Below are 27,533 nucleotides of genomic sequence, written 5' to 3' on the forward strand. Positions count from 1 at the left end.
GCACATGGGTCAGTGATTCCTCCCCAGTGAAGCAGAGGTGACATTGCTTATCCATGAGTTTATGTGTGCTTCAGGTGAAGTACACTACATGGAGGGTGTAGAGTTGTGTAGCACACATAGTGAGTGTGTATTGGCAGTGCATGTGTTTTAAAATAAGCACACCCTGGTTAAAGATAGTAAAGCTTCAATACTGAATAGTGCATGCAGATCAAAGTTGTGACCTGAATACTTGTGTTCATGTAAGGGTACAACTCATAGAGGTGTTAGTGCTGACCCGAAAGTGTGCAATGAATGTATACTGAGTGAGTATGCCTGAAATGTGCATTACATGAAGAACCCTGGATTCCATCTTGGGAAGCCCAGGCCTGCCTGGTGAAGTCATGAAGAGTAGAGGATCTTCCCCGGCCAAGTTTGTGAATTCCTACGTTCCTGAGATACGAGAGGGACACACCGCATAGACTCCCTTTGCAACTCCTGAACAGACTCCCTTTGCAATTCAAAGACTGCTCTTTCATTCAGTAATAGATCACAAGGAAGAATCCTGGACACATCTCAGGAAGGGAGACATGGCCGATAAGAGAATCATAAAGAGTAGGACTGGGGGTCTGGGATTAACCCTTTGATGCACACATTACTGTGGCTGACATCCAGGTGGAAACTCTGGTCGCTCCCATGAATTATGCTGTGGACACTAAGCTTCAGAGTCATGCCTGCTGGGGTAGGCCTCTTTCATGAAGGAAGGTGAAAAGGAGAAGTGCCCACTTTAAAAGAAGCAGAACCCCAACATAAAACGTTAAAAACCCAGACCCTAAATTGCATTTGGTGTCTGAAAAAGGACTAATAGAAGGAGAGACTGAGTGCCAAAAACTGTCATTTGCCAAGCAGGCAGATGGGCTGTGTGATAAGGGGAAGGTCTGCAAGTCTTCTCCCTGTGACCAGGAGTGGGGGCCAAGGCAAGCGAGTCTCTCCCCTGGGTGAGAGGACATCACCCAGGGAAACCAAGACCACCTGCCCGGGAGCCTGGAGCACTTTCTCCTGCTTGCTTGGCAAACCCATTGTGTGTTATTAGGAAGAGGAGAGCATTGGGGGGAGTGATGTCCAGTGGGGATCCGTACTGTAAGGACGTCCGGTGGAAGGTATGAGGATTCATTTGTCCACCGACTGGGCCGTAGCCCATGTGCAGGACTGTTTTCGGTGACCCCCGTAGTCCACGAGAGGGCCGCTGTAGATTGAGCCATGTGTTGAGCCACGCAGGTTTCGCTACACCGCTGTGCTGAAGTAACCCCATAAGCCAGAGGGGGCCACCAGTAAAGTTTTTCCATGAGGGCCAGGGCTGGTAACTGTCCGCTCTGGAGCGCTGAGACTGGCAGAGTCTACACCAGTAACACCACGTACAGCTGCAACCCCATATGACTGACCTGCATCTACATCCCTCCCCAGGGAGCCCTGACTGCTAAACTATAGCTACCACTAGGAGTCAAGTGCAGAAAGGGTATTTGGCACAGTTGGTCAGGACCAATAGTAGGCCGTGCCCCAGGACAACTGAAGCAAAAGGCCTCAACCACTATGGTTGTGCCCAGTAGCCCCTGCATACCTCAAAACCCTCAGGAGGGGTTCTGGCACAACCTATTTAAAAAGATGATAAACTAGAAACTATTGCGAGTACAGCCAAGTTTTTAGCACCTTTCAAAAGCATAGAAGATCCTGGGATTTTGTAAAAATGTGACTGGAAGTGAATTAAACTGCTTCATGGTTGTGACAGAAAAAGAACTACCTCCAGGCAATTCTGCTTAAACCTAGGAATCACAACTAGAGAGGCTTTAGTAGATCTTAAATTTCGACTTGGAGAGTAGTGGATGAATTTCCTCTTGCGATAGCTGGACCCTATAACATAGAAAGCTCTGTGTATACAGAACAAATATTCAAAAGTAAGTCTCTTAATAATATGCAACCAGTGTAAAGAATCCAGCACAGTGGATGCAGAGGCATAGTGTGACATAGCCAAAGCCAGCTTCATTACCACATTCTGAATATTCTGCAGCCTTGTCAAAAGGCTGGATGAAAAACCAAAGAAAAGAGTACTGCAATAGTTCAGTCAATTCAGAAGGGTCGCTGGACCACCCCTGGGCTCACAGAGGATGGAAGAAGTGTCAGAATTGTGTGCAGCACTTGGAGAAGTAAAAGACAGGGAGCAGAGAGAGGATTGCCTTGTTTCACTAGATTTGTATCCAAAATTAATTCAAGAATCCGTACCATCTCAGCTGGGTGGGGCGTTTTGATCCATGGAGGATAATTAAAAAGAGGTAACCAGGTATAATTTCTGGTGCACCACCGATCTAGGCCAAGTAGGAAGAAATTAATCAGGATCCGAGTGCTCAAAGGAAGAAGGATAGGTTACCACTCTATCCCACACACACTCAAAATAAAATTTCGAGTATTACAATTTATCAACAAGTCTCTTCCTGAGCTCTACAACAATAAAAATGAAATATATGTATACTTTAGTCAATGATTGACTCATATAATGGTTACCATTATATGAGTGCAGAGGTAAGTAACATTCAGAATTTCTTCATAAAATGTAAGAGTTAATGAAAGTAAATTGTCCACAGAAGAGCACGAAATCCAAATATCCAGTTTAATGGTTGTCCTCCAAATTACTTCTTTGGCAGCCAACACGTGTTTCGTCATATGCTATATACATGCATCAAATTACTTCATCAGGGCTCAAATGTCAATTATTTCATATCCTTGATTATAGATGTGCCCCCTGTGTCCCGCGGTCTCCGCGGGACATGGCGTGCTTTGTGACAGATACACACACTTGTGTTAATGTACAGCCGTATTGAGCTGTTTTGATTGCGTTAGTTTTCTTACGATTGGGAGTTACAATACCGGAGACCCGACTAGTGGGATGTATTGATCGTTCATTGTAAGAGATCCGATTCTTGCATATAACGAGCACATCTATAATCAAGGATATGAAATAATTGACATTTGAGCCCTGATGAAGTCATTTGATGCACGTGTATAGCATATGACGAAACACGTGTTGGCTGCCAAAGAAGTAATTTGGAGGACAACCATTAAACTTGATATTTGGATTTCGTGCTCTTCTGTGGACAATTTACTTTCATTAACTCTTGAATTTTATGAAGAAATTCTGAATGTTACCTCTGCACTCATATAATGGTTTAGATTGACTAAAGTATACATATATTTAATTTTTATTGTTGTAGAGCTCAGGAAGAGACTTGTTGATAAATTGATCCATGGAGGAGGCCAAAAATCCATGGGAAACAGACTAACCGAATTGTTGTTGGCGAACAGCAACATCACTGTTTTCTCCACATTAAATGTCATAGCGTTTTGCCTTAGCCAAATGGTAACTGCCAACATACATTAATCAAAATGATCAAACAGAGCTGTAGATGAGCTATCCATCGAGACAACCGGCTGGGTATGATTTGAATATTTCATACAGTTTATGCCAAGTTATCTGTGATGTCTGTCCGGTGGACTAATATAATGATTAAAAAGAGTAGGACTGAGTGCAGATCCCTGTCGAACAATTCAACAGATTCAATACTTTGAATTTGGTTTGAAGAAAGTGACAAACTTGCTGTCATTTGCCCTTTAGATAGGATTTACACCCCTCCAGCACTTGCCCATAGATCCCCACTTCCACCAATCTGGTTAGCAAGATGGAATGCAAGACTGTATCGAATGCGGCAGAGAGGTCTAGTAGCACCAGGGCCACACACTGTCCTCCATCTATATCCTTTGCAGTTACTTGGATGAGCTCCACATTTGCAATAGCTTCCAAAGCTGTAGTAATATTTACGTAATTATGTCAGGCATTATGGGCTATGACCAGCTAGGGTGGTCAACTCACTCCATATCATTATACACACTGTTTCCAGTCCTGGACTTTTTGTCTGAAAATAATTACTATCAGGTGTGTTAGTTCAATTAAGTCAATGAGCTTGGTTAAATGTGACCAACAGGTGTCCATGGTGATTTCTCGCTAGTCCAGAAGTCACTTGCGAGTATAGAATATGCCTGAGGAGTTGTGATGCTTAATTTCCTTTTAGAATAGCAAACATGAAGTCATTTGGAAGTTGTGTGTGAATACGAGGGAAATAGAAAGGTGGCTTCTGCAAGGGGTGAATTGTACGTCATAGTGTTTCGTGTTGGGATTGAACGGTTGGTGTGTTTTCGCACTGCCGTTGGTTAGTGGGATTCCAGTGTCACGCTGTGATTGGATATTGTCAATTTAAGTGCTGTCTTTGAATTTGGACGGAATAACTTGAAATTAAATGCTGTCATTTGATTGGTGAACTAAAAATCTAACTTGTATGGAAAAAAATAAAAACATGTGGTCTTATGTGAACAATTGGAAAATTAAATTGGCATCATGAAATGTTTTAAGGATTTTAAAAAATTGGTAAGAGATGTTACTATTCCTGTATGTAAAAGAAAAGAAGCAGCTCCTGAGGGTACCCCTGCATACATTATGTGTACCGAACATGCTTCAAACTCATGTTTGTGGCTTCGACAATAGAGTAGGATTATGGAAAAGGAGGGTGCTGTGAGATTTCCAAGATGTGGGACATTTAATACCATAATCCTAGATCATCTGAAGGGAACATTGTGCGAGATGAAGCCACCACCTCAACCTATGTAGTACGAGGCGTTTCATGCTTGGGAGAATGTTGCGAGAGAAAAGGAGAGGGAGAAATATCAGAGAAAACAGGAAGAGAAATTGTGGAATTACACAATTTCTCAATGGGTTGAGGAACATCGCAGAAGGAGAATGGGCATTATCAAAGGAACCCGATTATATGCGGTTCTTACATCAGAAGGTGCAAAAAAGAGTAATGATACTGTTGGACAAGAATAAGATTAGTCAGATACAGATTCGGAAGACAAGATAATAATACAGCTGTTTTCTGAACGACGACCACCCTCTAGTTTTTTTGACCCAGTAGAAGTAAGTGCTAGTTCCGGTCAGACCATGGCTACAACTCCAGTGGACCCTAATCCACTTCCTACTGAACTTCCTTTACAGATATACAAATTACGCCACCAGTTGTGAGATGACCCCCACATGTGGTCCCAATTGAGAATGTTCCAGTTGCAAGTGCACCACCCCAGACTGAGAAAAGGCTAGAAGTCTTAACAACACCTATTGTTGGAAATGTAGACAACCCAGAACACACAGTAAGTTCTGTGGAGATCCCCAAAAAATGTGCAGGTTCTAGTAGATCTAGGAGGAACTTTAGGCTTCATGACTCCCCTAGCTCCTAATGACTAAAGTGTTAATGAAGATAGATGTTTACCAGCATAGCTTAAAGAGATTGCTAGAGAAAAATGGGTAGAAGTCATAGATAACTCAAAAGAAGTAGAGACAGGAAAGGACAGGTAATTGAATATTACAAGGTTTAAAATATAATTAGAAGAGCTAATCAAAGGTTGTCCGGAGTTTGATCATTTGGATCAATATCAGAGAAATGAGTTAATCTACTTGTGTAGGGAGATTCCTAAAAGAGCTGCTATGGGACATGATAAATTGGCAGGGAGAGCAAAGAAGTATGATGTGGATCTTTCTTACAATGTGAATCTGCATTGTAGCTATATGGTTGAGTTGGATGATCAGGTGATAGAGAACATGAGGATTACATGAATGCGGAGGGAAAATAGGTTGAGCTGAATGGGGATGAAGCAGAAGCATATCCATTGAGAGAAATAGCTGGAGGAACTTACGTACATGTGCCATTTAATACAGGTGATATGACAGCATTTGAAAACAATTTTTCAAAATTGTGGCACAAATCAGTGCAGTGGTATTCACAAGTGGAAAGGTTTATAAAGATTTTGAAGGTGTTGTGGAGGGTTTTGGATAAGTTTCTTGACATTGTGGTACCAGCGGATTTATGGGCAGAATTCAAAGAAGTTGTGCAATGCCCGAAAGGAGAACCTCCTAGAGAGAAAGGGACCAGGGCACCATCTCCACGGGTGATGGAGAAATATGAAGCAGTTAGGACATTTTTGAAAGGGAAAACACCACCAAGGTACACTGATTGGTTAAAGATTAGGAGAACCACACAAGGATACCGCCGAAGGATACAGTTCATGAGTACTATGAGAGATTATTGCAGGTGTTCAAACAGCATAATGGATGTGAGTGTCATGAAGAAAAGGATATGGGGATGTTTGTGTCTCAATACGTATTAGGATTGACACCTGAAAACAGTGCACACATTACGCAAAGAGCTATCTGCTGGCAGACCAAGTCGTTAAATGAAATCTTGCGTTATGCATAATATTGCAGTGGTAAATTGGACATTAAGAGGAGGAACACAAAGGAAAAATTCATGTTGGCACAGACTAAGTTGGCTCAAAAAGTTATCCAGAAGGCGTGGCTTCGCGAGTGGCGATGGCGGTTGCAGCTTACTAGAGCTCCCGCCGGCCCGTTCATCATCCGGCTGATTATCCTGGCCCCCGAGCCCATTCACCACAGCCCATGTGAGGCGAACGTTGCTGAGGGTACCAGGGATCCTCCGGTGCAGTCCGCGGAGCTCCCGACTTGTTGGTCACGGCTGGGCAGCGGAGAGGAGAGTGAGGCCTAGCGCGCGGCGGAGAAGCAGGGACCTCGATTTTGGCGCCTCCCGGTCGGGGGGTGCCTGCGTGGCGCGGCCGACCCGCCGATTGTCCTGCACGTCGACTGCCCTGAGGGACAAGGGGCGACCGGCGCTGCCTTCTGGGGCCCCGTTGGAGTTGTGGATGTCCTGGAGGCCGTGAGCCCATCCGGCCGGAGGCGGCAGCCTAGTAGGCCCAGCGCAGCCGGGGCCTCGAGTTTTGTGGTCCCTGCCTGGGGATCACCGCGGGTCGTTGCCACAGCTGGGCCTCGACTATACCTGAGAGCTGTGATCGGTTGGAGGAGGTCCCGGCGTGGGGGATTTGATCTTCCCTACTGACCCTCTGTAGGTGGCAGACCGGAGTTTGGCTGGACGGTGACCTGTGGGCCGACCTGGTTCTGGCACTGCCCGTGATTGTCGGCGAACTGTGAGTACCTCCGCCTGGGTCCCAGACGTTTGCAGGAGTAGTAGCCGGTACTGGGGGCGGGTGACCGGCACCGCCGGACCTGCAGCACACGGAGGTGAGGCACGGTCCAGCCAGTGGAGTGTGAGACGCGACGGCTGCCGACGACTGGGGTGTAGATCTTGGGACCTGCCTTGGCCTGCCCGAGGAACTGTGCTGGGGATACAGGTGTCCGAACCCGCGGCAGGGGGAGAACTGCAGTGTGGGTCCCTACTAGACTTTGCAGACGGGATAGGGGACCCTATACTGCCGTAACTGCATCTACTATCAGTGACCCACGGGTAGTCTGCGACCATGACCAGAGGAGGAGGTGGCGGCCTCACCAAACAGCCGACCATTGATAAATTCACAGGACCGGGTGGGGGCCCCAGACCCTCGGGAGGAGGGCAAGGAGGGGGGCCGGACAACGCAGCGCTTATGGCTGCCATCACACAATCCAGAGATATGCTAGATGCCAAAATAGGCGCGGTGGGCGCAGATGTCACCTTGCTACGCCAGGACTTGCGTAATGCAGTGGCGCGAATTACGGAAGCAGAATCCAGAATCTCGGTGGTAGAGGATGACGTGGGTTCCCTAAAGAAGAGGATGGCGGCAATGGAAACTGCGCAAAAGGGCCTAGCGCTCCGGGCGGAGGATGCGGAGGGACGCGCACGTCGCAACAACCTCCGTTTCGTCGGCTTTCCGGAACGATGTGAGAAGGGGAACATGGAACAATTTCTCACCCAGTGGCTGATGAGCTGGCTGCCCACGGGGGCTCCATCCAACTGCTTTGTCGTTGAACGCGCACATCGTGCCCTGACGCAGAGGCCGCCGGAGGGTGAGCGGCCCAGGGCAGTAATAGCAAGACTATTGAATTATCATGACCGGGATGCCATTTTGAAGGAAGCAAGAACCAGGGATGCTATACTATACGAGAATCAAAAGATCATGATTTTTCCGGACTATACCAAGCTCGTACAGCAACAGCGTCAATCCTTCATGAACGCAAAGGCGAAGCTGCGAGGCCTGAACCTCCAATACTCTCTGCTGTACCCGGCTCGTCTGAGGGTGATTTTCCAGTCCAAGACGCTGTTTTTCGACTCTCCGGAAGACCTCTTTAAATGGACTGACGAAACGGTGGCACTCAGGCCACATGCCCAGCCGGGACTGAACCCGGGCTCTTCGAGGGGGTCATCTCAGGAACGAGGAGACCGAACGGCCAGGAGCAGGAAACACCGGAGGTCCAAATCGCGGAAGCGGTCAGCCTCTGTCACCGGTACACAAGATAGTGGCAGAACTGAGGACTCAGACCAATCTGGGAAAGATCACTGAAGGCCCCAGGTACTCTGTGCTCACTGTTTGGTGGTATAGTTCCCGTTGGTTGGGGACGGTGCGCTTGAGGCCCAGCGAACTGAATGCCTTATTGATGCCTCAGCGTCAATTCGAGACTGCGTTATTGAACATGAGTGGGGAGGTGGAGTGTGGCTCGGGGACGACCCATTAGGGGCTGCCATTCTCCAACTAAGGTGGGAGTTATTAGGGGAGGGGGGATGAGACTCTTGGGTTTCGGGGAGTTGGGATCCATTGGCATGGTTGGTCTCGGGCCCTCCGTTTTGGGCTCGGGGTTGCCCATGCCGCGACAGGTACTTCATAGTTCCATGAGGTATAGGGGGGGGGGTTGGGTGTTGTGGGGGAGGGGAAGGTTACGGAGGGGGGGGCTGGGGGGTGTGGGAGAAAGCGGATGTTGCCTTTCTTGTTGTGTTCGGGTCCTGGGGTAGGTGGGGGGGAATGCACGTGTTATTTACAAGGATGCTGACGTTGGTGCGTAATGAGTGGTGTTGGAGCAGAGGGCCTCCTTGGTGGGTCTCGCTTGATTATGGCTAATGCAATACATAGACTCCCTGAGGAGTCCCTGCGAGTAATTACATGGAATGTCAGGGGGATGCTGGACAAGGTTAAACGTGGGGCAGTCTTGCGCTGGGGGAAGAGAGAGGTTGCTGATGTGCTCTTGCTCCAAGAAACTCATATGATGGGATCAAAGGTGCTCAGTCTACAGAGGTTTGGTTATCATCAGGTTTTCCACGCCGGATTTTCCAGAGGATCCAGAGGGGTTGTTATTTTAAGTCATCGCAGGGTGGCCTACGTCCATCAGAAGCAGTGGGTGGACCCGCAGGGTCGTTATCTCTTTATCAAAGGAATGGTAGACACAGAGCCTGTGGTCTTTGGGAGTGTATACGCCCCTCCCCCTCTGCAGTGGGCCCTGGTTGAGAGGCTGTTCACAGTGTGGGAGGACATCCCGGAGTCCTTAGCGGTGGTTGGGGGGGATTGGAACGAGGTGATGGATGCGTGTATGGACTGTCAGAGGCGCCAGGAGATGCTTGGACTTCCCCCTCCCCCCCCACTAGGCTGCATGCTGTGAGTGAAGGAATGGGCTGGGTGGATGCGTGGCGACATATGCACCCCACAGAGCGCAAGTACACGTTTGTATCTGCTGTGCATGGCTCCTTCTCACGATTAGATTATGTGTTTGTGCCCAGAGTATGCCTATGCAGAGTGAGAGCGGCAGAGATCTTACCGAGGGGACTGTCCGATCACTCCCCGGTGTCGGTCAGGGTGGAACTCCTTAGAAAACGTCAACCCTTCCGGTGGAGGATGTCCTCGTGGCATCTCCAGCAGCCTGGCTATATCCGACATCTTCGGGAAGCAATAGACCACTATTGGCGAGAAAATCTGATAGATGACGTTGACGCAGAGGTGGTGTGGGAGGCCTTGAAACCCACTATACGGGGGGTGGACATCGCGTGGTGTGCTGCGGCCCGTCGTGGTCGTCGGGAGACGATAACGGCGGCGGCCGCGCTGGTAGAAACTTTGGAGCAGCGGAGTCGGGGAGGAGGAGGTGAAGTTGTGATACGGTTGCTTCTCCAGGCGCAGCAATCATATGCGTCGGTCTTAATGGATGAGGCCAAACAGGCTTGGCTGGCCACACGGAGTAGAATATACCAGTGGGGAGATAAATCATGCACACTGCTCCATAGACTTTGTCAACGCAGCCTTCAACCCATTGAGCTGCCAGGACTTACTGCTGACGACGGGGTGGTTATTACTGACCCAAACGAATTAGCGGCGAGCTTTGCTAGCTACTTCACGACACAATATGCCCCGTGTGACCGTTTACCTGCAGACGAAGTGGCTAAATTCATAGATGATTTGCCGCCTAAGGCGGTCTCAGATGAGACCAGGAGGGCCCTTGACGGCCGAGGAACTGGGGGAGGCCCTGGGACAGCTCAATGTAGGTAAGGCCCCCGGGCCGAGCGGCTACCCGTGTGAGTTTTACAAGAAATTCCATGTACAACTAGGATCCCACTATCGTCGTGCACTTGAGACGGCGTGTGCACGGGGTAAGCTGCCCCCAGATTGGCGCCATGCCGAAGTAGTGGTCTTTCAGAAACCAGGTAGACCCCCGGATAGACATGATTCCTATCGCCCCATCTCCTTACTAAATGTAGAGGCCAAAATACTGGCAAAGGCCCTGGCGAATCGGTTGCTTCCTTACATAACAGACCTGGTCCACCCGGACCAAGCTGGCTTCATGCCTCGTAGGGCAACGCGCCATAATATCCGGCGTGCACAGGTTGCGGTGGATGCCATGGGGGCCACGGGTGAACAGGCGGCTTTGTTGCTAGCCGATATCAACAAAGCCTTTGATTCGGTGAGCTGGACATACCTTTTTGCGCTCCTGCCCCGCCTCAATCTAGGCCCGATATTTCTATCATATGTCAAGCTACTCTATACTGACATCACGGCTGCGGTGCGAGTCGCGGGGGCGGTGTCGGAGACGTTTCGCATTGGACGGGGGACCCGGTAGGGATGTCCCTTATCCCCTTACTTGTTCGCCCTCGCCATGGAGCCTCTGGCCGCTTGGGTGCGCATAGATGCACAGATGCGAGGCTTTGTGTGGACTGGAGACCTCTCTGATAGAATCGCGCTGTACGTGGACGATGTCCTCTTCTTTCTTACTGAACTGCGACGCTCGGGGCCGCGGGTGTTGGAAATCATGCGGGTCTTTGGGGAGGTCTCGGGCCTTTACCTGAACCTGCGCAAATCCACCCTGTGGGTCCTTGGGGGTGGTGCTGTGCCGGACCCCTGGTCATCGGGACTGCAGGTAGCTGCCGGCGGTTTAAAATATCTGGGGGTGTTCCTGTCGGAATCGGTGAGCCTTGCCTGGGAACGCAACATACTACCTGTTTGGGAGCGGGTTCAAGCAGATGTGAAAACGTGGTCTCGGATGCCCCTCACTATATTTGGTAGGTCCGCGATTTTTAAAATGGTGGCGCTTCCGCGCCTCCTATATCAGCTGCAGAATTATCCCCACCACATCACACCCCAGTGGTTTCGGCAGGTCAACTCTGTCTTGGGACGCTTCCTGTGGGCAGGGGGGGCTGCCAGGGTGGCGCTGCGTACGTGCTTCTTATATACATATTGTGGAGGACTGGCCACCTCGGACCTCCTGTCCTATTATCAGGCTTCCCACCTGCTCATCCTAAATGACTGGTGGTACAGCGACAGCAGTGATCCGGCTTACGCCCTGGATCGCGCATTAATGGGCGACAATACGCTCCACACGATCCTCTACTCAGCCCGGCTGCGGCGGACTTTGCCTAGGGTTACGAAAACTGTCTTCCCTGTGTGGCGACAGGCGTTACGTCGCATGGGCTGGTGGGGTAGACTAACTGCAGAAACACCGCTGTGGCATAATGGACGTCTCCCCGAACTTGCCTCGCTGTCAGGCTTTGACGGCTGGGACACAATCGGGATTTCGTCGTTGGGACATGTGATGTCCGGAACTACGCTCAAGTCGTTCCTGGAGCTCAGTGCAGAGTTCCACATGCCCCAGACCCAGTTTTATCGCTATCTGCAATTTAGACATGCACTGGCACCCAGCATTGCCAATCTAGACTCACTTCCTGAATTTAGCCCAATTGAGGCGAAGGTCTTCATGGGCGACCTTGGGGATAAAAAGGTGTCCCGTATATACCAAACGATGGTCACTCACTGCTCCTCCGCCCTTCTTCCCTTACGGACGGCCTGGGAGGCTGACATCGGCTCCATGGACGAGGATGATTGGAGGGAGGCCCTGGAGTCCCCGCGGGGGACTGCCATCGCGATACGGCTCGGATTAATCCAATTCAAAATTCTCCATAGGGCTTACTATACCCGTGAGCGGCTGTGGAAGGCAGGACTGATTGGGTCGCCGGAATGTCTGCGCTGTGGGGCGGCGGTGGGTACACTGCTCCATACGGTATGGTCGTGTCCCAGAATAGTTGGTTTCTGGAGGGGTGTATGGAACTGCCTGTCTGAAGTACTGGGTTGGGACCTTCCACGCACTCATCGCCTAGGGCTACTTCACATCCTTGAAGGGGTTGGTGGGAACATATATAAACGCCATTTGTTGCTATTGGGGCTAGTGTTGGCCAAAAGGGATCTGGCCTGCGCTTGGAAGGACGAGAGGGCCCCCCCCCTGTGTGCATGGAGAGCCGGGTTAGACTTTTGTATGGGTCTAGAACGACCAATATTTGAAGCACGAGGATGCCCCCGCAAGCACTTCAAGATATGGAAGAGGTGGGCTGACTATAGGGAATTGCCACTAGATCCCCCAGCGGAACCCGAGGAGGATCCCTAGGCACACACCTTTAAATGGGCCTGTGAAATGCGTCATATCTGCCACACCACGATCAAGCACTGATGCTCTTTCTACACACGTGCACAGGGTTAGGGAGGGATAACGGGGAGGTAACAGGGAGTCTGGGTGGTGGGAGTTCCGGGGAGTAAGGGTGGGGGGTAGTTCCCATCGTTCGTGTTTGACTATAACTCTTGATTGGACTCTGGCCCTGTGATGTACATTGTATCAAAATGTCTGGTGGTTTCTCCTGACTGTGGGGTGCCACATTTCTTGCTCTGCCTAATTCAATCAATAAAAACCTGTTGTGAAAAAAAAAAAGTTATCCAGAATCCATCTTTTGCAGGGAATCAAAGACTGATGTAGGAAGTTGTTGCATCACAGACTGGATTTTTGGGAATTAAAGGTGGAAATAATATGTACCATGGTAGAGGTAGAGGGGCTCCCATTAATATGGGATCTTGAATGGACATTGCCACAATGAAAAAGTTACTGCTTGTCACATTTGTCGTAGGGTAGGGCATTGGAAATGAGAATGTCGATATAATCCCCAAAATGCTGGAGAATTGATGTGGAATTCACAAGGAACATCAGTTCCAAGACTGTCCATGCAACAGATGAAACCCCCTTGTAGAACAAAGCTCCAATTGGTCCCCTGCTACTACATGAATGTGGAATCACAGGTTTTATCTAAATCAAATGCTGTAGTTTAATACAATTCAGATTCAGAATGCTATGCTACAATTCCAAAATCAGAAACAGAATGTTTTAGGACATTTTCCTTTATTCGATACTGATGAATTTGTTTCTGATAATTCCCAATGAAGCTGCATGGAAGAGGAAGAAGGTGGCATACTTGGCGCAGTCTCAGAGGTAGACCAGAGTGGCCCATAGGGAGATGCAAATGTTTATGGTCACGACGTGTCATTTCTGATTGATACAGGAGCTACCCACTCTTCTGTACTTTCTTGGGGAAAATAATCCAGGTAGTCGGGGTTACAAATAAACAAATGCAAAATCCAATTTCAAAAGAAGTCCCAGTGAAAATAGGGATGTTTGAAGAAAGGCATCAATTTGTGGTCTGTGGTACGAGCCCAGTAAATCTGTCTGTTGTATAAATTAAATTGCACAATATACTGCACACCAGACTAGGTGGTGTTCCAGTCCCATGATGAGGATGTTGACTTTAAAATGATCAGACAAAATAGAGACACAGGAATGTTCCCTATATAGACATTGTTTGAGTTATCTGAGGATATAACAGACATCATCAATGCAGAGGTTTGGGATTTCACAGAGAAAGACATTGGACTTTTAAAAGGTGTGAACCAGTTCAAATCAGATTAGAACCAAATTCTGTTTACCCTAGTACACCATCCTATCACTTGTCTCCAGAAACTATTGCAGGAATAAAACCAGTGATGGAAGACATGCTTCAGAAAGGTATACTGAGAGAGTTCATTGGAAGTCCATGTAATTCACCTATTATGGATTTACAGAAGCTTAATGGCAAGTATAGGATTGTCCAGAATTTGAAGTAGATTAATGAAATGGTAGTGCCTTGCTGTCCCATGGTACACAATCCCGCCACTGTGCCCTTCCAAATTCTCTGTACTGAAGAATGGTTAATTGTCACTGACTTATGTCAGGCTTTCTTTTCAGTGCCCTTGCACGAAGATAGCCAGAATCTATTTTAACTTTCCTTCCTGCAGAAGACAATCACATGGTGTTGAGTCCCTCAAGGGTATACAGAGAGTCCATTGATCTTTAATCAGATCCTGTTAGAAATGGGGGGTCTCTAATTGGCAGGTTTGTACGCTGTCCAAGTAGGGACCCTTTGTTCTAGTCAGGATTGATTAATTGATTGATTGATTTAGATCTTGTATAGCGCATACTGTCACCCTACGGGTATCCTGGCGCTTCAGACTGATAAACTATGACCAGAGTGGAACAGGTCGCAACAGAGAGAGATAATGGATCCGGAGCTTAGGCCGTGGGATAGAGCCAGGTTTTTAGGTTCCTGCAAAACTCTAACAGAGAGTTGACTTGTCTAAGGTTCTGAGGAAGTTCATTCCATAAACGTGCGCCAGCCACGCTAAAAGCCCTTCCTCCTAACCTCGACCGTTTAAACCGAGGAATCGTCAGCAGGCAAGCACTGGAAGAGCGGAGCTGCCTTGTGGGGCGATACCAAGTAAACCTTTCCTGAAGGGGAACGGGGCCTAGCTCATGCACTGCTCTAAAAACCATACAGAGAGTTTTAAAATGGACCCTCTCCCCAACGGGCAGCCAGTGCAGCTCTCTCAAAGCCAAGGTGGTGGAGGAACTCCGTGGCCTACCAAGGGCCAATTTGGCTGCTGCTGACTGGATTCTTTGCAGTCCCTGGAAAATGTATACAGGGGCCTCCAAATATAGGGAATTGCAATAATCCAGCCTGCTTCCCACAATGCTGCTTACCACCAGAGAACGAGCCTCTTTAGGTAGTAAGGGGAGTATTTGCCTTAGCATGCGGATTAGGGAGAAGCAGACGCTGGCGGTCTTACTTGCCTGTGATTCCATCTGGAGGTTGTCATCAAACATCACCCCCAGATTGTGAACCTTCCTAACCGGGGTTAAAGGTGCCTCCTCTGGTGTAAGTCTAAAGTCAGATGGAATTTGTCTAGACAACCTACCTGCAGAGCAGTACACTATCTCAGTCTTTCCACTGTTAAATTGCAATGAGTTCCTTCTGAGCCAGTCAGTCGTCTGCCGCATGCATTGCTGGAACGAGTCCAGGGATAGTGCATGGTCCCCTTCCAAGGAGAAGGCCAGTTGCGTGTCAACGGCATAGTTGACTAAACAGACCCCAGATGACTTTATGATGGAAAGCAAGGGTTGTATGTAGACATTAAATAAGATAGGGCTGATCGCAGATCCCCGCGGCACCCCGTGGGTGACTGAAGATTTACCAGAGGAGAATGGTGCCAAGGTTACCACCTGCTGACGTCCTTCTAGATAGGACTGAAGCCATTGCAACGCCCAGCCTTTTACTCCAATCCTCTTCAATCTTTCCACTAATATGGGATGGTTCACCGTGTCAAATGCGGCCGACATATCGAGAAGCACTAGAACAGTGACATTCCCGTTGTCGGCTCGCATACCCAGGATAAGGGAGTTACACTTCTAGAATAACCCCTGCTCACCCCCTTGGTAGCTTGGCAGGATCAGCCAGGCTTATCTCAGAGGCAATGTTTAAGGCCTTTGTACACAGCACACAGTAATATAATGAAAACACTACAAAGGGACACAACACCAGTTAAAAAAAAATAGCCAATGTGTATCTGTGTAAAACAAGACCACAATTATAAAAATCCAACATACATTAATAAAGATACGAATTTTGCAAGACTAAACTTAAAAGACATGTCCTTGAAGGCAGTAGCTCCATCCAGGGAGTGAAAAAATAAACCCAAAAGTTCAGGCCCACTGCGAGGTCGCGGGCCAGCTATGGTGTCAAGAAGACCCGCAAACAGTACCTTGGAAATGCAGGGCATCATGGACCTTGCGAAGGCTCCAAGAGGCGGCGTCGCCGTCGTCGGCAGGCGTTAGCTCAGGAGGTTGGTGCAGGAGTGGTTGGGCCCTTGAAGGCACACAGGATTGAACAATAGACCATTTGGCCAGCTTTGGCTGTGAAGGGCTAAAAGCTAAGCAAATAAAGTGGTAGGTGGTCATGGCAGGGTGGGCTTGGGGCATGGTTCAAGGAGAAAGCATCCATCCTCAGATTCTGCCATTATAAGCAGAGCCTTCCACCTTCTCTGGTTAAAACATGATAAAAGTCACAATATGCACTAAAAAATTTACTCAAATCAATTACTCAATTGAGCAATAAACATAATAAAATCTTTTTAGTGAAATTCAATTGTTTACATTTTAGAACTTACTTTCCACCCCAGTATAGTTTGGTTGTGATGACCAGACTGGATCTCCTGTAAAAACAAGAAAAATAGTTAAACATCTTTTATAGATAGTTCATAGAGAAACATATTACGTGATTTAGAGGAGGGCAGTATCGAAGAATTAGACAAGAAACATCACATTCTCATCAACTCCGTGGCAGTATAACTCTCTATTTAGCCTACCCCGGGAGGTGGTAGCAGAACAGCACTCACTCTAGGTTTACTGGTTCTCCAAGAAGTCTGCCAGTCTGAAAGGCCACCATGGGAATAATGAGACACTTTCATGGCAAGGTAAACATGGTGTCCCCAATTACTCACATGTCATGAAAATCCTTGCATGATAGGAAGACCAGATAGGCTGTCACTTTGAAAGTAATTCTACTTTACGGCTAAACTTTCTATGCTCATAATTGGTAGTCATTTTATATATAGAATATTATCCTGCACTGCAAATTGGTTTACCAGATGTTCTTACTTAGAGAATGGCTAATTTTTTTATTGTTCATAAGCAAAGAAAGCTGATGATCTGCAGTACAGTCAACATAGAGACTCTAAGAATTAGAACATTGTAAATAGTTGGTGGTTGCTTTAAGCTGATCCAGTAGATGTTTCCAATGGTTAGCAGCTAAAACAGGAAACGCTCTTGCTCACTGATGCACCTTCATGACCTTAGGGACCGGTAACTAATGGGCAGAGGTAAACTCAAAGCTATGGAAGGTCTGTAAGGAGACATTGTGATAAAGGAATTTATGACAAGAACACTGAGGACCTTATTGTGAGTACGGGGGTCCATAGGACCAGCGTACTTGCGGTGGGCCCACCTGCAGTATTAGGAGTGTGGCGGTCAGAACGCCACAGGATTGGTGCATCTGCCGGGGATCCAGGAACCTGCAGTGGTCGCACATCGGTCAGGGGCTCTAATATGCTCAGCAGTGCCACTGCAGCACTGCTTAGCATATTAGGAGTAGCCTGTCCACCGCCTTTTTCATGGAGGTGAGCCTGCCATGAGAAGTGTGGCAGAGAGGCAACTAACAAGGCTCCCTGACGCTCCTGGGCCTGGGGGTGCATGCAGGGGGGTACATGTTGTGCCCCCCCCCCCGGAATTGCATCCCTTTTCCTGCATGGTGTGGCATGCATGAAATGGTGCATGCCACACCATGCAGGAATGTGCAGCAGCTGATCTCACATTGGTGGTCTGCATGTTAGGCTGTCCTGTGAACCTAACAGATGACTGCTATAAGAACGTCTCAGCACAGCCTGCCCGACCTGGATTAAACTCATAACCCAGCATGCGGGCGCATCACAGCTTTGGAGGGTCTCCAGCAGACAGTGAGGTGGTGGTGTCGAATGAGGACCGCCAAACTCGTAATAAGGCCTATAGTTTCCAAAAAAGGTTTACTTGGTCATTTGGAGTCCATATAGCTCTCTAACTTAACTTGGAATGGAGATTGAGCAAAGGAGAAAGGTTTTTAAATTTTGAGTCGGGTGTACGTGCCGAAACAAATATTCAGACAATCTAAGATACAGTGAGTTTCAGTAATACAAGCATGACCCAATTAATGAAGGGATAAATGCAAATCAACAATCAGACACGAGCAAAGGAAGAACTTTTTCAAGATTTTAGATAGAAACAACATGTAGATGAAACCTGGGTCACTCGAGGTATTAATGTCAAATTTTGATCAAGCAAGAAGCCAAGATTATGCACCAGTTCAGCAGATTGAAGCACAAAGCTGAATGTTAACACTTAATCACAAGAAACTTATTTGTGTCTGAGTTTCGATAATAAATAAATGGAGTTTATCCATTTAGCAACCAATTTTAGACATTTGATATCTGCAAAAATTCAGGTGAGTAATACCCAAGTTGTCATCTCATTTTAGAAATATTTGAGCATTATCTAGATATAATATCATTAAAAAAACAAAGGCTTCAATTAAGCAGACAGAGGATTTCAATAGATCTTGAATAGAGTTGAGTTTAATGAACAGTCCTGCAGAACACTGCACTTCAACGGTGTGCTGGAAGAAAGAAAGGGTGACAATGATACAACTGAGAATGGTTTTTCAAGAAGGAAGCAAACCATCTGATTGTTTTAGTTCCAATACCACTTACATCCAAGGGACCTATAGGCAGTGCAAGAGGCTTGGAGTCAAAATTTGCGGAAATTATTATCTCTCCAAACTACCACTATCAAAAGACCAAGTAGATGTCTTGACTAAAGGACTTTCTTTCCTCCTATTACCTTGGACATATTTTGTTTTACTAAAAAGTGAAGGTTGGGAACCATTTAAAAACATTTGCCTCAAAGTTTTCTTTTATACTAAGTATACTAATGGAGGGATCAAAATATCTGGACTCCAAAACAAATCTACTTTCCTTCCCTTAACAATTGAGATGCTAATGAATAACTCATTTTTGAGAAAATGTTTTTTCTGCCATCATTTAAATAGAGACAAAAACAGAATGCTACAAACCTCATCTATAATATTAAAGCAAATATGAAACATAAGAAAGAGAAGGTCATAAAGTCAGCAAAACAAAGAAGGTGAGATGTACCTTCGAGGATGGCACCACCAAGTATATGACCAAGCGTACTATCAGAAAATATATCCCCTATAACAGGCCAACTCATACGTCGAGAATAGATTACATTCTCCTCGACTTTGGGCTCTGGTCTTCTCTGCACGATATGGTAGTCCTCCCATCAGTCGATAGCGATCATAACCCTCTTTCTTTAGCTCTGCTCCCCTTGTGGGGTGGGGTCCAGGGAGTGCAACCACAGCTAAATTTGGCTTCTACTCCAGAAGTGCGTACCTCCAATTGTGGGAGGTGGCTCAAGTGGAACAAAGTAGCTATGGATGAGGAGAAAATGATGGCTATGGGGGCAATTCTAGTAGCTTTTCTGTCCACTCTAGATTTCTCCACCTTGACGAATAGCGAAGTCTCAGGCCTTTTCTGTAATACAACCAAGGCCTTGGGCAATTTTTTTATGCTTCAAAATAGGAACTGCACAGCGGGTGGTGCAAATAGCACCAAGAACCAACTAGGTTGGTTTACTAAGAAATGTAGGGAGACTAAATCTGCCTTGATCTCAGCTGTCAAAGGTAAATCCCTGGTGGAGATTAGGCTTGCTAGGAAGGAGTACAAACAGACCACCAATGCAGCAAAGAAAGAATGGGAAAGACAGGTATTGGATTGACTTAATGGAAGCAAGCAAAGGTAGAGATGCGAGAGGGTTCTGGAATTTGATACGGTCAAGGAACCGTCCAGATTGTACCCTCATTACGTGCAATATTCCAGCCCATGATTGGTACAACCACTTCCTATCCCTCTATTCTTGTACGGGGGGGAACACACAGGTGCCTAACAATAGTAGCCTCTCGTTTTCCCATTGCCCGGGGGACCTATTGGGCGACCTGTTTACCCCAAGAGAGGTTGAAAGCGCAATAAAATCGCTGGTGCCCCTCAAAGCAGCCGGACCTGATGGGATACCGGGCGACCTATTGCGTGCCAACAAAAGGGGTTGGGGGAAGCTGATCTCATCCGTGCTAAACGCTATTAACAACGGTGCACCTGTCCCAGAATCCTTGAAAGGGGCGGAAGTCGTCCCGATATTTAAGAGGGGGTGTCGAGACGACCCAGCCAACTACAGGCCCATAAGTCTAATTGACACAACCCAAAAGGTAGCTGGCAAAGTAATTCTGGGAAGGGTTCTCCAGTGGATAGATGAGAATGACATCTTATCGGACCTCCAGGCCGGATTTCGCTTGGGGACAGGGACTATAGAACAGGCCTTCAGACTGGTTCTTCTCTACTGGAAGGTGGTGGTGCTGGGCAAAGGCAGTCTTTACCTGGCCTTTATAGATCTGAAGACTGCCTTTGACCTAGTACCACGGGAGGGGTTGTGGAGAGTCCTGTCTGAGATGGGGTTGCCCCCGTATATCCTGTCCCTCTTAGTCAGGCTTCATGCTGATAATTTCGCACAAGTGCGGTGGGGCATGCGCGGCAAAAAAACTGATAGGATCCCGGTTGAAAGGGGTGTCCGTCATGGATGTGTGCTTGCCCCCACTCTTTTCTCACTCCATGTGAACGGAGTGGTGGAGCACCTGCTCAAACACCCTGCAGATGCACCCTCCCTGGCGGGCAAGCGCATCCCCACTTTGCTCTTTGCGGAGGATACCCTGCTTATCTCCAAGACTCCTGTGGGCTTGCAGAGTCTCCTAAATAGCTACCAGGAGTTCTGCTCACAACGGGGCTTGATAATTAACTCCAACAAAACAAAGTTCCTGGTTTTGAACCCGCCCAAAAAAATGGGCCGCCCCCCGGTGCTGAATTCCGTGCCCCTGGAGAGGGTGTCTGAATTCGATTACTTAGGCATCCGTCTCCTGGACTCAATGCACTGGAACTCGCACATCCAAAAGATGCTATTGAGCCACAAAAGGGTGGGCGGTGTACTACTTAAGGAGCAACGTTCCTCTACACTCAAGCCCATTGCCCCAGTTTTGGAGATCTATAAAGCTAGAGGGGTTAGTGCCGCCTTGTACGGGGCGGAATTGTGGGGTATGGATAACCTTGATGTGCTAGCCAGATCAGAGAGGAAATTTTTGAAAGATCTGATGGCTCTTCCGCAGAGTACCCCATTAGTACCCGTGTTAATGGATTTGGGTTGCAGATCGATCAGGGACCAAGCCCGAATTCGCCCTCTATTGCTTTGGGCGCGTCTGCGGCGTGTGCCCGAGTTGATCTGATATGCAGAGGCCTTGGATGAGGTCATGTCTTTGGAGGGCTGGTCCAAGATCAAGTGGCTGAGGGTTGTCAAATGGCTGCTAGGTGCCTTGGGGATGCGTGGGAAGCCAGGACCGCCCTCCCCAAAGCTGCTCTAAAGAAACTCTATTGGAGTTGGGTTCACTGTAAAAACTCCACTGATCCGAATCATTGTAAATCCACCGATGAATTTCTGAGAAAGAAGGATGTGGTGGCATATGAACCCTATCTCGACACCATTTCTAATTCAACAGATAGAGCTCTGTATTTCAAATTCAGAGTGGGGACATTACCCATAGGCTAATTCACTGCCCATTGGCAATCATCCCACTTGTCCTCCCCTTTTTGTATGACCTGCCCAACTCGCATTGAATCGGTCGCTCACATTTTCTTTGAGTGCCCAGCATATGCATTGCCGAGGCGGAGATAGCTTAAACCTCTATGTAGACTACTAGGCACCCGGCAGCACAGAGAGGCGCTCCGCATATTAAAATCTGACACACGCACTTCAGTTGCTTGCGGGGTGTCCACATTTTTAAAATGGTTATGGTTAATTCGTTTGAATAGGCTATCCTTGGCTGTCTAATGCTTGTATTATCTGCTCTTACGTATTTTTACTGTACAAATAGAATGTGATTGCTTTTACTGTTTTTAACATGCTGTATCTCTGCTTTTATGATATTTTATATATCGAAATAAAGCCATTCATTCACTATCAGAAACTAACAACAGATATCACTAAGGAAATCTAAGAGGATTTATTCAAGATACTTAAGTGAATTTGATGAAAGTTTCATTGGCCCAGAGGAGTTGCAAGTTTTGTGAAATAATTCTCCTTGTACCCCAGTTCTATATCTCCTTCCAGAAATCTATAAAGAGGTTCAAACGCCACCCAGAAGACTGATCTCAGGTTGCCAAACAGTTTTTGAATCAATATCCAAATACGTAGATACTTTCCTTTGAACCTTTACACCAGCAATGCAGTCATATATCCAAGATACACTGGAATTCATTATTAAAGTAAAAATACACAATGGCTAGCCACATTCAATAAAGTGTCATTATAAACAAGTATACCACAGGACAAAGCCTTGAAGGTAATAGAACAGTACATCGAAGGTAGTGACCACACTGTGTGCTACCAAATGTCCTCCTCTATAGCAACAATTACATTGAAAAATAGTTTATTTCTTTTCATTGAAGAAATATTTATCAAAGGCACCACTATGGGTTGTTCTTTTGCACTGGAGACAGCAATTTTATTCACAGCACAGTTTGAAGCGAAATATGTGTATATAAAATTCTATTCAAAGATAACCTATCCCTGTGGGTAAGATATATGTCATTTGCATATAGACGGGTACCAAGACAAACTTAAACCACATTTGTGATTGGCTGAACAATGGTTCACAAGACATTCAATTCAACATGTCAAAAAACAAGACCTCTATAAACTTTTAGGACACCCTGAATTATGAAACAGAAAACACACTGGGCATTTCCTTATTAAAACAAACAACAGACAAAAAACATGCTTTAAGCTACGATAGATAGCTTCTTTCCCAGAAGTCTGAGGGACAATCTCTGATATAGTTCCTTAGAATTAATCCTAACTGCACAGACAATAATTTCCACCACACTGGCCAATGATCTACAAAAACTAATTTAGCAAAGCCCTTGCGAAAAAGCTGATAAAAAATTCCCTTGAAAGAGCACTTGTTACACTGCAGAACACTCTTCTGGAAAGAAGACACAATAAAGAGACAGACAAGATTATTTGTCAACATTTTGCTCGAACACAGTGATTTTAAAATGAATCATCAACTAGAACTAGCATTTTCTGTCAACTTTAAACTGTAAATCAGACATACTGATATTTGCTTTAAAAAAAGATTGGAGTCTAAAATACCATCTGGTGTAAGCCCATACAATGATGGAATTAATGACAAAAACTCCTTAGGGGAACAACTGGAATCCCCAACCACTGCAAGAACACCTTAAATGTAGAGAATGCTCTACTTGTGAACAAATAGTAGAAGGCAGCACACATTCATAATTCTCAAATCGTAAAATAAAAATGGTAGTATATGGGATACTATGCCTGTGTGACACATTATACATCAGTAAAAACAACCCAAAAATTTGGAAATGCATAACTCATCATAAGTCTAGAATCCTTTATAAAACATTAACACGACTTTGGTGAACCATTTTATAGAGCACTCTCATAAAGTAAGTGAAATAAAATGGACTGCCTCGATTGTGATCACTAAGAATCCGAGAGTGGGCAATCTCGAAGACCTACTGCTGCGAAAAGGAGCAAGCCTAATTCTAAGATTTGACACTCGTCTTATATGGCTAAACAAGATCTCAGAGATCAAAACAGCTAATTGGCATTCATTTCCTTTTTACATTTACTCCCTATACTCATCGGTAAAACTGGCCACCTAAATCCATGTTTAACCCAGGATTCAATCCTCACAGAACTCTTAATTCAATTTTCAGACCTACAGTTCCTATCATATTATAGTGATTACACCATTCCTTCGTTTGATGTAATTGGGTCAAATTATTCCTCCTGCTGACTGTGGTTTCCAATTGCAGATACCCCAACCAGGAACTGAGGTACCCCAACCAAACCCCGAGCCAAAGACAGGCTTATCTAAGAAGACATGGCTCATCCGCGCCTTGAGCCTCACTTGACTGGCGAGTCGCCAGCTCTCCCAATCGGTTTCGTACCTCGAGAGCAAACCGTTTTTCAAATAAAGTTTATTCCTTTTTGGCTGCAATCTGAAAGCTTTTAAGGAACCTTTGACTTCATCTGACATGAGTGACTCATATATTGTCTGTTACCTTTCAACAGTTGAAAGTTCTACATCGATTGTTTGCGAACTAATGGCACCTCCATGATTTTTATAATTGCACACAACAAGCACAATATATCTTCTGCCTTTTAAATGAAATACTTTTAGGTGCAATCTACTCAAAATCTTTTTTTCTGTGATCCTCTTAATCAAGGTTTTATTTGCATTACTCAGCCAACTCCTTTTGTTGTTACTGATACAAAGGTATGCATATTTGTGTTTTTTCACTAAAGACACACTATTCAAAGAAATAAGCTGTCAATGTCCCATATACCTCTTCTCCCCAACCCAATTTCCTGTCCTAAGTAAACCCTAAAATCCGACAGGGTTGAAACGGGACAATAACACTTCATGGGGCAATGACGATTTTCCAACATTCCATGGGGAGTCTTTTTTTATAGAAAACAGAAATACAACCAGGCTTTTGACAAAACGTGACATGGCCTGGTACACCCAGCCTTACCAAAATTGCTCGATCAAATCTATAAAACTAACCATTATCCACACCTTATTGCAGAATACCTTATTGCAGAACCTGGCATATTACTTCTAAAATTAATGTAGATGTTGGCTTAAAAAAAAAGTAAAATATTTGTATTCTACTATTTATTTTCATTGGTTAGGGTACAAATGTACACCACAATGTATAATGCTCAAATATGTACAGTGGTACAAAAGGGGGTGGTGATGGACGGAGCATCTGAACCAATCAAACACTCACACCCAGTCAACAGATCTGGGTTTAATCCATCACTGTTCTTTAGCCCACTCTGCCACCCCAGTTCAGACATAGCCATATGCAAATCAGTCTGTCCCTGTGCCTCATGGGAACAGTCCAGCCCGAACTGCCAAGCCACGCCTTCCCTGGACCGGAAACAAGCTTCCGAGGACCGGTTTCTGGCATTTCAGCCGTCTTCAGCCCGGCTTACTTGAATTCAATGGCAAAATGAGCAAGGGACTTACGTCTGAGCATACCCTGCCAACTTATGGCAAACAAAGTGGTACAAAAGGGGTGGTGATGGACGGAGCATCTGAACCAATGAAACACTCACACCCAGTCAACAGATCCCAGACCCATTACAACTGATGGATGTACGTTTTGCGCGCAGTTCGCGCTTGTTTGACTCTCTTTTTGGGTTAATTCATCTTTGTTAACTAATTGTAAACATGGGGTATACGCGTCATCGTTATGATTGGCACGGTACCTTAGCAGTAGGTTTAGACCTCTATATATTCCCTGGGCATGTTGTTTCAATGTCCTTATGGCTGAGCACTTTATGTCTTTCGACATTGTGTGTTTCTATTGGTGTCAAATGTGGCACAAGATTAGGCAATTCATTCACCCTTCAACCAATTTAATTGGACATGTGGGTGAACATGCAACACCGTTTTAAGTCCCCACCAGTGAATCTTTATATGTCAATTGTTTAAATAACTGACACCTGGATTTTGCCATTGATGGTTGTGCATTTGCGCGTTATTCGCGCATATTTGATTCTCTACTTTTGGGTTAATTCATCTTTGCTATTTTTAAACATGGGGTATGCGTGTCATCTTTATGATTGGCGCTGCCCCTTAGAAGGAGGTTCATATACTCCTTGGGTAAGCTGATCCAATGACCATAGGAATGATCACGTTATGTCCTTCGCCATTGTGTTTAAAATTGTGTCAAATATGGCACAGGACTAGGCATTTCACTTCCCTCTTCTTGTTTCGTTTTTCAGCCAATTTAATTGGACATGTGGGTGAGCACAATGTACATATGCTACTTTCCGTATCTGCCGGTTTGAGGATACCTGGAGGCAGTATTGAGACGCCTACCAGCACATTTTTGCTTCTCTTAACGAATTCCCTAAGTAAGTTGTGGAGTAAATTTTTCTAAAAATTCCTTTTGCCACAGTTTGTGTACATGTTTATTGAGTATGCATATATCTCATTCACAGAGTCTGGATATCCGTTCTAGTGCCATTCCAATTTTTTGATTGGCTGACTATACATTAAGGTGATTTTATCCCTCTTTTTTTTTTTTAAATCTCTTGGTTGCTGGAATCACGATTGGTGTGGTGGTAGCTCCCTTGTTTTCCTATACTCCATCTTTCACTTGGTGGTTCTTTCCCTCTAGTCTTTTCCTTTGAAGAAGCCTATTCCCTAATATGTAACTGACAGATATTTATATTTTTATTGTACACAGCAATTTTGTCGCTCAAGTTACCTTTTGTCCTGATGATGACCGCATAGTAACCCAGCGGTTGAAACGCCGTTGACGCCTTTTTGTGGCCATAATTTGAGAAGGACACAATATTTTGTCTTTGCTGTTCCTTTGTATACATAATGTTTGTTCGTTAGCCACGTGTTTGGCATGTGAATTGTGTTTTTTGTTCTGCCAACATTTTTCTTGAGCGTTTTTGTTCCTTGGACTGTTTTAAAAAAATGAAATACATGCATAATCAATTCTAACTGCTTTTGTAAATTCATTTATGTGTGTATTTAGGCTTCTTCTTTCTTTTCTGTAATTTGTTTATGTGATAATTGTTCACCTGAACCATCTGTTAGGTGCTATAATCAGTCGTCCCTGGTTCAGGGTTGTTGGATAGCCCCTGTAGTGTGTTAATAATTTAGAGATAAGCACAACAACAGATGTGTATTCATAATTAGACATTAAACATTATTAATACCTGCCGCCCAAGAGATCCCTACAGGGCCTGGTATAGTCTGACTTGTCACACTTTTAGGAGTGTGATGATTAATAGTTTTGTTTTGGCAGGGGCACAGGGTGGTGACAGCTTGAGTGACCTCCTGACAGGGGCACAGGCATTTATTTTATTACAAATTAAGCACTGCCGAAGAGACAGGCAGGTATAACTGCTCCCTCTTAATAACTTGTATATTTACATAGAGAACCGAGAGATGGAGCAAGAGAGAGCTATAAGACAGGTGACTCACACAACATTTTCTTTCGGCGTATAATGACTTGAGCAAGCAGGCAAAGTTGACATTGTCCAAATACGCTAAATTAAATGTTCTATTTTAATTCAAATAAAGACTTGTTATCGATATTTGAAATATTTTAAGTGTTTAATATATGTAGAATGAATAGTTAATATAGATCAAGTATTCAATTGATTACACATTTGCAGACAAGTCGGCATAATAAACAAAATCTAGACATTGGGGGCAAGATAATGTGTGTTTTCATATAGGCTTACTGAA

The 27,533-nt window shown here is 45.8% G+C and overlaps 1 protein-coding gene across 1 annotated transcript in view; it reads right to left on the reverse strand.

The window, feature by feature from the left end:
- The window catches only part of KCNAB1 (potassium voltage-gated channel subfamily A regulatory beta subunit 1), a 752,409-nt gene that overhangs the window by 234,905 nt on the left and 489,971 nt on the right, over positions 1-27,533 (reverse strand). Inside the window, exon 6 of the mRNA XM_078666222.1 lies at positions 16,678-16,722. Coding sequence (XP_078522348.1) covers positions 16,678-16,722 — 45 coding nt within the window. The remainder of the gene's footprint in view (positions 1-16,677; positions 16,723-27,533) is intronic.

Source organism: Lissotriton helveticus, chromosome 11 (assembly GCF_964261635.1).
Source record: "Lissotriton helveticus chromosome 11, aLisHel1.1, whole genome shotgun sequence".
NCBI classification, from domain to species: domain Eukaryota; kingdom Metazoa; phylum Chordata; class Amphibia; order Caudata; family Salamandridae; genus Lissotriton; species Lissotriton helveticus.